Consider the following 12,660-nt stretch of genomic DNA (forward strand, 5'->3'; position numbering starts at 1 on the left):
CTCCTGCCTTGCTGACTGTTTTTGACACATTATATAACTTGCATCTGCTGCACCCAAAGTTTGTACATCAGGCTGTTACAAAATGAGATATTTCACACTCCAGTCACATGATGAAATGATGGGAAAATATCAGTATTTGTCCTAAGGAAGATGTTTTAAATGCATTAAGTGTGCTTTATCAGGATCAAATATATATTTACTTTCATATACCATTCCTCTCCATTATTGGAGGTGAAAAACTCTAACGTTGCTTGAACTTTTAACTCAGTCTGTGGGTGAAGTTATACAGTATTCTTTAACCAAATACAAGTTCACAAGCTATTTTTATGTACTTATTATCATGTAAAATTGATTAACAAAGCATGTCAAAGATGTATAACTCAATAGCGTGAGTCCTACTAGAGCAGATATGGTTGATTAAACATGAAAACATTGCACAGACATACATACAAACATACATTTATACATAAAGAAGTCATGTTAGTTTAACAGATAGTAATTAAATATACTGTATATAATAAAAGGCCTGTAAGTTGATGTGAAAAAGTCATGTATTGAACCTGAACATATAATTTTAATAAACTGATGCAGTAAAGTGCCATCCAGTCATAATTGTGTCTTGTATGAATGAAGGATTTATTATGGGGTAAAGTCAGACTCTACACCTCATCATTGTATTTTGAAAAAAAATGCAGCAGTTAATAAAATGAAAGCTTTCAGAAGTCATTGTTACTCCACATTATTTCAAACACTGAATTAAATGCGCATTTTGTATCTCATTGCATCATTTGTACGATCTTGAGGAAATTAACTCTGGTTTGTTCTGATGAAAATGAATGACTGACAGCGGATAACAACCCTTTTAATGGTTGTACATTGTTGTGCAGTTATAGGCTACTTGGTGATGATTTTATGTGACACAGATGTTTTCATTTTCTGCTCTATGTGGCTGAAATCCAGAGGGTTGCATTGTGTTTTGAAGATTGAAAAAAAATAAATAAAAATACTGCACTGCAACAATTGACACTGACACTGAGATCATAGTGACAGCTAACATTTCAAGATGTGGAGTGGTTTGACTATATTAATTTTAGCTGAATAATGTCCTTTTCAGAGGATAAAAGCTGGAGAACCTGTCTTGGTGATACCATTATCATGTAACTTGGCTGTGCAGCAAGTGAAGCAAATACTAGTGGCATCGTGTGCGAACAACCTACCTTGCTGCGACAGAGGAAGAAACCCAGCTTGAGTGACAGCTCTGTCGGCCAATCACATTCCGTCTGGCCGAGGCTCTTTAAAGCTTCTGCTAATGGCCTTTGTCTGTGGGCGGGGAGGAGTCGCTTCGGTTAGGCTGCTGATTAGCAACAAACAGAAGGTTACGAGTTTAAAAAATTGGACTATTTGACCGCCAGAGCTGCTTTGCGACGACCAGAGCGGCATGAATCACGTCGGCTGTGTAAGCGGAACTTGTTAGGCCGCTTTTTAGGGATTCCGGCGGTGATTTGTAACATTTGTGGCGGATCGCGGAGACAACCTCGCTTTTAGGTCGTTCAAGTGGCGATGCTGAGCTGATAGCTGCGTCATCATGTTGCTTCCGACTCGAGTTGGCGAAAAGAAATCTCAAGTTAACGCCAGCGGCGAGGCTGCCCGCAGCTCTCCGGCCCCGGAGGCCACTCCCGACCCCTGAGGTGGATGGAAAACGGGCTGCTGGTGAGCGGTCGGCGGTGAAGCCTGTTTCAGTGGTCGCGGTGAAACTGGTGACTTTACATCACTTGGCTCGGCGCTGTTGGCGCGATACTCTGCTGGCTGCATTTATTATCCACACTCGGATAGACAGTCCAAACATTTCTGTTGATGTAGCGCAGCTCCAAATTGGACAGAAATGTGAGCAAATGTTCCCCGAGGAGAAAGTAGAGCTGTATTGTTACTGTGGGGGATGTTAGCCACACTGTTAGGATAGTGGGAAGTGATGCCCTCAGTGACAGCCGGGGCACAAAGCAGGACCCTGCAGTGAAATGATGGAGACTTTCCTCTGAGGAAAACTAGCCTTTGTACGCCACGATGAGAGACGTTACGGTGAATTAGAGCTAAGTGGCTTTTGTAGCTGTCCTCTAGGATATGTCAGACTATTAGCAGGGTGTCTGAGTGTGTTTATTGGGACTTATTGTTGGGTCGGTGGTCTGCTGTCACCGTATCCACGTGGACTTTGTTTCAGGTCGGTGGGTAAAGTTTGGCTCGCAGCTCCCCGCTGTGATCCAGGGCGGAGGGATCACTTTAAAGAGGAAGAAGCATTGGTCCTCCTCAGCCTGGACAAAGTTAGATTTTTCATAATATAAATTAAATTTAAAAAAAAAAAAAAAAATGGCCGGCGACTGCAGCCACACCAGCGCCTGTTACACAAACGCAGAGATGGATGGAGACCCGGAGGGAGCAGCACAGATGGAGTCAGCTGGGATCTCCAAAGGGCGTGGACACCCGGCAGCCGGGTCACCCAACTTTGAGGTGATAGACGGGCTGCTGTACCGCAAGAAGCTGGAAAGAGGCTTCATCAACTACAGGGAGGTGTTGGATGAGGACAGGAGAACCGAGGCCCTCTCCACCTTTCACCGCAGGCGGAGGACTGGCCGGGGCCACCTCTCCCTGGAGGAGACCTACAAATGTGTGGCTGAAAACTACTGGTGGGAAGGTATGAACATCACTGCCTGCCTTACATCTGACTTCAGAGGACAACATGTGGTTCCTCATTACTCATTTCCTACTGTTAAAAAGTGTTGGCACATTTGAAACAGCCAAAGATCAAGAAACTTATTCAAGAATGAATTACAGCTGTGATTATAGCCCTGAACCCTTCTTATTTGTGAGACCATATATTTCAACTTCAGAGCTGTATTGGGCTCAAAAAATGAGTGTTAACCTGTTTTTTCGCCTTATAGTCTGATGCCTGTTAACTTTTTTCTTCACAGGGATGTACTTCCAAATTAGAGATTTTGTCTTGAGCTGTCCAGAGTGTCAGAGCCAGCGCACCAAGAAAACAGGGGTAAGGGCGGGCAAGAGTCACAGAGGCTGTGGTAATACTGCCCTGAAGTCATTTTCCTTCACACTCCCATCAAACTTTCAGCTCCTCTTTGTTTTTTATCACTGCCTCATTTGTCTGCATCTCATACATTTAAATTCACACTTTCTCACGCTCATTTTCACTTAATCCCGCTCTCACACTTAGATGTCTCCTACAAGGGCTTTCTCACTCATTATGTTGCTATAATGATGCCTTCCTATCTGCCTCTGTCTCGCTGTCGTTGCCTCCCAGGAGCTGGGTGGAAGAGGATGTGTCACAAAGACGATGGTGTCGCACAGCGCTGACATGCTGAGCAAGCTGAGGAGTCAGCGGGAGGCGGGGCTGTTCTGTGACATTACCCTGCGGACAAACGGGCGATCCTACTCGGCCCACAGAGCTGTCCTGGCGGCTGTCAGCGATCACTTCCAGGAAATCTTCACAGAGATGGACTCGAGCATGAAAGCAGACATAGATCTCACCGGTAAGATCAGATGACAAGAGGTCAAACTGACACTAGAGAACATCACTGCTTCAGCTTCAGTTTTAAGTTTAAGGGCTGGATCTGGATGTAACGACTTGACTGAGTCAGTCCAGCCCCTCAGACAATGAAACAATTCATTTGGGTATTAAGGTATTCGTCTTTAACTCAGTGTACATAGTTAATAAGAGGGCTGCAACTGATTAAGGTGCCTGTATACTCCAACTGCCAGATGGTTGAGCAGCCTCAGAAAACCTCTGTAAAATGTCATGAGATAAATGAAAATGCCCATTACAGTTTGACATATAACAGTTCAAGACCCTCTCATTTTCTACCTGCAAATGTTTGGCATTTTTACTTCAAAAATTATTTACACGATTATCAAAATACCTGTTAAATGGCTTTCTGTTGCCTGACTAATCAGTGAATTGACTAACCTTTTACAGCTCTACTGAATGATAAATGTAATTATGATGAAAATGTTTGTGTCCAGGCAAGAATAAACAGAGGAGCAAATGCCTGGTTTACATTACATAGCCTGTGCAGTGGCTTTCCTGTTGGTCAAGTAGTTCATGTGATACATTTATCAGTGACTGATGAATGCAGTCACGTGACAGTTTCTGCCTCGAGCAGACATGGTTCACTTCTCATTATCATTCAAACAATGGTTTGTACGAAACTGAGAGCTTCAGATGATGAACTGATCATTCAGACAATAGGCGGCTGCATTTCAAAGTTCTTCAGAGATGGTCTTATCTGTTTATGATTTATTTGGTCTACAAAACTGCAACTTGAAGACCCTGAATTGGGACACGGCCATAGTCTGCCTTCTCATTTACTTATCTCTTTGATGTGTGTCCTCAGATTGGAGCAGGAGTGGCCCTGATTAAAGCAGTTGTTATATTGTCTCCTAGTCTCCACCATCGTGTTTACACTTTGCTGCCACTCTGCCTGCTGTCTCTCTGATCCTCTGTTTACACCGAGCCACTTTCATCTCATTCATCTCACTCACTCATTGACCAGGGTTCAGCATATCTAATTAAAGGCTTGTTTATCCCTTCAGGTTTTAGTGAGGACAGTCTCCTGTCTCTGCTGGATTTCTCCTACTCCTCCACTCTGTGTGTTCGCCAGGAGGACCTGCCTGAAGTCATCGCCATGGCCCGGCACCTGGGCATGTGGCCTGCTGTGGAAGCCTGCTCCGCTCTCATGAAAGAGCAGGAGCAGCAACTCCATCCTCACGAGGGCTTTACCTCAGCCTGTGCTGGTTCATGTCATGAGCGTCACCGCCAGCAGAGGGAAAGCAAACGGAAAAGGGTTTTGGAATTAGAGAACCGTATGAACAACGGCTTCAGTCTCTCGCTGAATGCGTCAGATGAGTCTTGTGAAGGAAGTCCAAGGCGCAATTTGCGCAGGACGCCAAAACCTCAAGGCCATAATGGTCTCCCTCAGAGTCCCTCACACAGGATGAAGCTCATGGACTTCAAATCTCCCTCTTCCAAGAAAGCCACTGCATCTCGACACGCCATAGCCTCCCCACAGTCTCAGAATTATTCGCCCATATCGCCATCAAACACCCGTCTCCTCCGCTCCACTCCTGGGGCTGCCAAAGAGGTCCAGAGACTGCTACCCATGCCAGAGACCCCTCGACGAAACAGAAAACCTCACTCTGACACCCGGCTCTCTTGCCCCTCCAGATTGAGGCCCAGTGCTGTGGGCAGCCCTGTGAGGGTGAAGCAGGAAGTGGAGGAGGTTGGAGTGGATGAAGAGGATTATGCGAGAGTACAGGAGAAGTACAAGCTGATGAATGTTCTTGGGTTACAGAGGACTGCGCTCCTCCCCAGACCAGAAGATTTGATTGGCTGGAGACAAAAGAAACGACTGAGGAAGCTGAAGGCCAATAACTATTCACTGACCAAGCGACGGAAACCACGCTCCACCTCCCCGGTACTGCCATATGGGGACGTGACACTTGCACTTCCCCTCTGTAACCCAGTGAACACTCGTGTCCTCAACAAACCAGTAAAAGCCAAGCCTGTGGGTCCAGTCAGCACGGAAAGGATGGCGGTGAAAAGGCTAAAGACTGTCCCGCGATATGTCCCTCCAAGTGACAGAAGCATGCGAAGTAAAGGTGTGTTACCAGACATGTTCCCGTCTGCATCCAGGTCTTCCTTCGGGGGAAGGGAACTCAGACGTTCAGTGAGGAAAGGTGACAATGCTCACCTTTCTTCCCAGCAGCCTCCACGACGCAGCACCAACAAACCTCTAGTGAGAAACAAAGTCAGGATCAAATCAGAACCAGCTGAATACTCTATCTCAGGTTTCCCTCTTCCATCAAACGATTGCTGTGGCCACTCGCCTCACAAATCCCCATCCTCACAGAGGACCAGAAAGAAGGTCACCGTAGAGACGGTCAAAACTCTGCGTTACAACAGCGGCCGAGCAGCAACTAAGGCCAAGCTTCGGAGGGGCTCCACAAGGGAGGTGGAGAAGACAAAATGTAATCCCGGAGAGGAGGGGAGGAAGGTGGGAAGCCAAGGGCCGAGGGGTGTCATGGACACTAGACAGAGAATGAGTGTTAATGAACCCGATGGGCTCCAGTTTTCAGAGCACGCACCTCCGTCATCCATCTACAACCACCCTCTGTACAAAGTCATCAAAGAGGAGCCAGCAGACCCCGTGCCGGTTGTTGCACCCTTCTCTGATCCTCCCTCACCAGACCTGGGCAAACGTCAGAGCAAGCCCCCCATCAAATTACTGGACTCAGGCTTTCTGTTCAGCTTCTGTCGGCCGGCAGCGGGGGCGATGGCAGGGCTGAAGAAAGAGGAGGAGAGCGTCGATATCTGCTTAACGCGTTCTGTGTCACAAGTTGGGGAGAAATTTGGAGCGGAGGAGTCCCCTCATAGGGCACTGAGAGCCAGAGGGCCACCCACCCTGCCTGTGGTGAAGAGGGAGAGGGTGGAGAGGAGCGTGAGCCAAAGCAGGGTTCAGAGACCCAGGCTAAACACCCAAAACAACACTCTTCACCAGGCCAAATCTGCTGGGTCAAAGGCCACACGGACCACGCCAAAGGTAGATGAAAAGCAGGGTAGTGGTTTATGGTGATAACTGATTTCTGTAGAGAAATCACTATCTGATATTAGTATAAAATCACTAATCTAGCCTTTTACTTGTAGTCTGATAGAGAATCTGTAAAAGCATTTGGAATAATTTTAGCTTCTAATTGCTTATTTTCCTTTTAGTCATTTAATTTTTCGTGTCTATGATGCATCTTGCATCCACTAAAGTCGAGTGAACTCATCCATAATTGTCTTTCCCTGTGTATTTTTCCTGCATCTCCAGCAGCAAGGCACACCGCTCCCTCTGAGAAGCAGGAGCTGTGTCGTGATGGATTCTGTACATCGGGCGAGACTAAAGCAGCTTCGGGGACCCCGTAGTCAAGCCCCCAAAGTCCCAAAGGCGGCCCATGCCTGTCTGCAGTGCTCAGCCTCCTACAGGGACTGTGACACTCTAATCATGCATCGCCTCAGGCACATAGAGGGCAAGCACTGGCCATGTCCGGTAAGCACTGGAGTTCTCAAACTTTAACAACCTAGAGCCACACAACTCTAAGGGATAGAAAATCATGACCTAGAGCGCCAAAATTCTCAATAAACAAAATGCAATGTGAAAGTCCAATCATGTAGGGAGATGCAAGGGAGGTACACCTCTTCTGGGTGAACTGGCTGCACTGCTGGTTGGTTGGTTGGTTGTAGGGCCGTGACAGTAACAGCATTGCCATAATACCATGGTCATGTGATTGAGCTCAAACTGCAGGGATATGTTACTTTTTCACCACAGTGAGAAAAAAAATCCATACCCTCACAGCCATTATTGGTTTTAGTAAAAGTGTAGACTTCTGAAGCTGTGTAGCACCTGGTTGCCAACTCCTGCTGTAAGGTAATAAAGTACATTTAGTCAAGCAGTGTACACGAGTACAATTATGAAGTACTTGTACTTGAGCGTTTCCATTTTATGCCATGTTTTTCTTATATTCTAGTACATGTCTGATGGAAATATTGTACTTTGTACTCCCTTACATTTATAACATTACATTTATTTATAACAACTGGTTACGAGTTAATTTGAGGATTGCTTTTTAAGATTGTGAAAGATTATACATTTTGCTATAGATGAATCTACACAGTATAAAATATATGTAGTGAATTATAGTAAAGCAACATCCTTTCTGTGACAGGGGTGTTCTGCATAATGTGTACTTTTCGATTCTGACCTACACTTGGCTAGTAATACCTCTGTAATTGTTGATGTAGGCCTATCATTTTTAGTGGAAGTGAAATGCGGCATCATTACTTTTACTGAGAGGAATAGTTTGACATTTAGCAAAAAATGCTGTTTGCTTTTTGTCTAGAGATGACTGAGAAGATTTATATTGCTGTCATGTCTGTGGTAAATATGAAGCTGGAGCCAAGAGATGGTTAGATTAGCACAAAGACTGGAAACAGGAGGAAACGGCTAACTCTGGAGTCTCCACTGGTTGCCTGACAACCGCCACAGTGACGACAAAACTCCTTCAAGTTGCACTTAGTTACACTCTGTTCTTTGTCTAAATGAAGTCAAAGCAAAACTTTACAGATGCTGGTAGCAGATTTTGTTACCTTTGCAGGGTCTTCCTTGCCCAGCTAACGCTAATTTTGGCCGCCACCAACACAAACTTCAAAACAGTTGTGCCATTTAATCTGCAGCTGTTTTTGCACATGATGCGCAGCACTCGTGTGGTGGCAATGAGGGGATGACACATTCAATGAGTAGCATAGCTTCTTTGAGGAACGGGGCGTAGTGAATGTCCGTAGCGAGTGTTTGAGAGAGCGGTAGAAAATGACGGCGAATGTGACCGGCGCCGAGGAAAAGGTTCGCAGTGTCAGTCTGACACTAAATGTACAGTGTCGCTTACAGTTTGTCAGTGAATCACGCTGCAGCTTCTTAAGACCAAAGTAAAGCTCCTGTGGAGGCAGTTAGCCCCGAAGGGAGAATCGACTTTGGTCCTGGAAGGAAACAAAAGCTCTGGAAGCTGAGCGGGGATGGTTGACTTGAAGTTTTTTTGTTTTCCAGAATGATTCAGAGACTTTAACAAGGTCCCATTCCCCAATAGATTTGATCAAAGTTGTAATCAGTTATGACCAAAATGTATTCTGTTCTTGTTCTCAGTCAGCCTCAATAACACAGTTGAGATGTAGACATGATTTCTAAAAATCAGTCCAAAAGATATGTAGGCTATGTTTTAAATGTGCACAAGATTTTGAACATGAGAAATCTCACTGAAAGACATTAGCTATTAAAGTCCAGGGGTTTATGAATTAATTACAATGAATTAATTTGTCATTGACATGAATAAGTGCTGCATGCACATTTAAAGAGGTTACTTCCCCAAACGAGACTCAAAAGAGGACAGAAGAGTAGGACTGAATTATGCCTACATGTGTGTTGACTGAACAGGGACACCATTAAACTAGAAGAGTTGATCTGCAGGAGAATAAATATATGGAAGCAAAACAGAATGCCTGTCACACAATTTTCAGCTGTTTTCTTTTACATAAATAAAGACATTTCCACCATAATTTGAAGCAATAGGGGCACAAATTGGTGCATAGAAGTTCCCCAGAATGCAGGAGCTTCAGTGACACTTGAGGACCTCCATATCTCCTTGTCGGCTGTTAACCCCTTGTCTCGCCTTCTCTGCAGCTCTGCAGTAAGACGTTCTTTCGACTGAGGAATGTACGGAACCACATCCGCACCCATGACCCCAAGCTGTACAAATGTCGGAGCTGCATCATTGCCGGTTCCTGAGGCGGCTCGACGGATTCGCTCTAAAGCAGCGAAACTGAAGTGAGTGAAAGCGACACCTTCTGAGGCTGAGCTGCGCCGAACTGAGCCGTTAACACACTTAACACTTGGCTCGCACATGTGTTCTCTCTTGAGCGATGCTGTCTAAAAGTGAGGTTTTTAATTGTGGACTGCGCACAGACGAGCATGCATTCTACTGTCACTCCTCAGACTTGGTGCAGAAGGAGCTGTCGTTACACCACAGTGCATTTTAATCACAGGGGTTTAACGTCTACATAGATTTGTCTTTGGAGTACCTTGCCTGTTTCTTAACACTCCTCTTTATTTTCCAGGATGAAGGCTGTCAGCGTCTGACACCAGCAAGCAGTCTGAGGCCAGAGGCACATGATTGATCAGCAGCTTGTACATAACGCGTCTGTCACACAAGCACAACGGTCTGTGGAAAGGCATAATTACTCTGATTCTAATCATTGCCACTGTCAGTGATCGCTAAACGTTATTTAAACAACCAAACCAAGGTCGCCGGTCCTGTTTGCGATTCCGTAGCTACAGATGGTTAAACTTGAACATTACACTCAGGGGGCGGGGAATGTGATGCCACGGTATAAAGTGATTCGACATCACGGTTGTGTATAAAATGAAATGTAAAGTGATTGTTATAACTATTACTGCTACTTATTGTTATTATTTTTCTATGTATAGACGAATTTTGAGTGCACTTATATTATAGCTTATGTTGTAAACCTAAGAAGTGGTGATTGGAATTGAAGGTTTGGAGTCCGTGGTGGGAATACTTGAAGTGATGCTAGCGCTGGAGGGAATACTTGAAGTTGGAGGGGGTCTCAGGAGTGAGACCGTCCTTTGAGTGTCCCGGTGGTTCTTTGTCCTTTTGGTGTGCTGACTTTGAAATGACTTGACTAGTCTGTCGCTCCTTTGGTATTACCTGTTCGTCTTTAACAGTCCGTGAGTCGGGGGCCTTGACTCTGGGGCCGTTGCCGTGACACCACCGCATGTGTATTTGCAGGCCATTTGTAGCCAACTGTCTTTTCTAAGGCTGCCAATTTTAAAAAGGGAAACGTGTCTCGTTTTTAATGTGAATTTCTGAAATGGTAATCAACACAGCTGTGTCACTGCAGATGTTTTACTGATCTCCTCTTCCACTTTAATCCAAGACGAAACACCCGTCGTCTTGTTCCACTTCAAATTCCCTTCCTACTGAATAAATGCAATGTGTTCACATAAAGAGGTGTTTATGTTTCACAAATTGATTTTAGAAATAAATGAGCTGTCTCTCGCGTATCTGTTAAAAGACTGAATAAATTTTTGCTTTTTACATCTCGTTATTCTTGCTTTAATTACATGTACATGTGTTATGAATGTGTACTGTACACTGTAACTGAAAGTGAAAGTTGTAACGATTCAAACTACACAGAAGAAATGCTAAGTTTGTTTGCTTTTTAAATGTGGTTGCAAGAAGAGCCAACTTAAAGTTTAAGATTAATTTTGATTGTTTTGTTGCCAACGATTACCATAACCAAAGTTGTTAATATTTAGTGATTATCTAGGAAAGTGGATGTCACATTTTAAGATATCAGCTGTCATCGTCATCATTGTTTTGAGTTCATATAATTTATATACAGCAGTGGAGCTGAAAAAATTATCTGATTATTATTAATTTACTATTTTGATAATTGTTTAATCTTATTAATTTTAGTATTTGATGCTTTTCCTGTGTAATATGAAATTGAATATCTTTGGACTGTTGGCTGGACTAAAAAAAAATAAAAAGAGGGCGTCACCTTTAGGACGTTTGGATGTTTTTCACCGTTTTCTGACATTTTATAGACCAAACAATCAATTGAGAAACCCATTAGCACATTAATAGATACATGCTGTCGACTAGAAGAGAGATTGTTTATCTGAAGAGAAAATATTTCCATCTAAAATATAAACTTTGTGTCTCTCTACTACTGCATACACACTCAGTGCTTGTGATGAGATAGTGGGTTCAGCACTGCATTAATCCAGCCAGGAGGAGGATGAGGAGTTCTGTCTGCGGAGGTTGTGATCCGGGAGGAATGAGGGAGACATTTAGGCACGAATCACTTCTTTGGTTCCATCCTGACTCATCTGCACAGAAAATGGAGGTCTTTGTATTATTGTGCGCAGTGAGACGAGATGAAACGCAGACCTGAGGTCAACCATTTTAAGATGAAACCTTGATGATCCCATTCATTCATACATCCATTCATTCCATCAGTTACAGGCATTACAGCAACATGCTGGAACGGGAAATTTACAACATGGTAGGTCAGAGTAGTAGTAGTATAATACAAGGAAGAAAAAACAGCAGATAACATGAGGGCTGTCCATATTATTTTAGAGAGCGTCAAACAGTGAAATCAGACATTTAGAGGTATAGAATGAAGCAGCAAGTTGAGTGAGGTGAAAATATGGCTATGGAACAAATGAAATATGCTGGATGTCCAAAAACATGCATGAATTTGGGGAAAAGTATGAAGGTGTGCAGCATTATTCACCTAAATATTCAAACCGCAGATATAAATCACATTTACAGTACAGACAGTGACAAGCCACATTTGCATTTTGCTATTTGCATTAATATTAGCGTAGAAAAACATTGAAGGGTGGAACGACATGCAGAACAGATTGGAAAATAATTAATCTGCAAATAAACGTAGTTCAGATGAATACAAACATGAGCATTAGAAAAGTAGCCTGTGTATGTTTGGGGAGGATTTGATGTGCTGCCAATATTAAAGAGCATCTAAAGCATGGGGGGAGGGGGGGGTTGGGGGCTGGAGATTTGAGATGCTGCAAGGACCAATAACTCATTATAGTGGGTGGGAGGTGCTGTCTCAGATGGAATTCACGTTAAATCGCATTCACATTAAATCTCATCCTCCCTCAGTAACAGTCTCTGCTCCCTGCAGTCTTGACTCGTGTTTTCATCCCAGCCGCCTCTCTGTGGAGTGAAATTAGTCTCAATACTTGTGTCAGTTTTGTGATTCATGAACAAATAAATGTCAAGTATTCTACGTGTAGTATATTTCCAAAATGAAGTTCATTATAGCATTTCCTTTGAATATGCAGAAAGTCATGTCTGTACACTGCCTTTGTCCCCCATAATAATTTGTATGCAATGCTGCTGTGCAAAGCTTCCATCAATCAGATCCTCATCAGGCACGACAAGAAGATCTGATAGATTAACAAGCAGCACAGCAGCAGCGCATGAAAATTATTGTGGCAACGCTGCGAGTCCTAC

The 12,660-nt window shown here is 43.9% G+C and overlaps 1 protein-coding gene across 2 annotated transcripts; it reads left to right on the forward strand.

Annotated features, from left to right (window-relative positions):
• Window positions 1-1,333: 1,333 nt before the first annotated feature.
• On the forward strand, window positions 1,334-11,178 carry LOC139208620 (uncharacterized). 2 transcript variants are annotated; one of them, XM_070838343.1, is made up of 7 exons: window positions 1,334-2,686; window positions 2,964-3,037; window positions 3,308-3,536; window positions 4,597-6,602; window positions 6,873-7,091; window positions 9,273-9,416; window positions 9,707-11,178. In XM_070838343.1, the coding sequence occupies exons 1-6, from the start codon at window positions 2,362-2,364 to the stop codon at window positions 9,375-9,377; spliced, it is 2,958 nt and encodes a 985-aa protein (XP_070694444.1). In that variant the 5' UTR covers window positions 1,334-2,361; the 3' UTR covers window positions 9,378-9,416; window positions 9,707-11,178. The 2 variants fall into 2 exon arrangements, with proteins under 2 accessions (XP_070694444.1, XP_070694445.1); XM_070838344.1 differs by having other exon boundaries at window positions 6,876-7,091.
• The last annotated feature ends 1,482 nt before the right edge of the window (window positions 11,179-12,660 follow it).

This window comes from Pempheris klunzingeri, chromosome 10, assembly GCF_042242105.1.
Source record: "Pempheris klunzingeri isolate RE-2024b chromosome 10, fPemKlu1.hap1, whole genome shotgun sequence".
Taxonomy (NCBI): Eukaryota; Metazoa; Chordata; class Actinopteri; order Acropomatiformes; family Pempheridae; genus Pempheris; species Pempheris klunzingeri.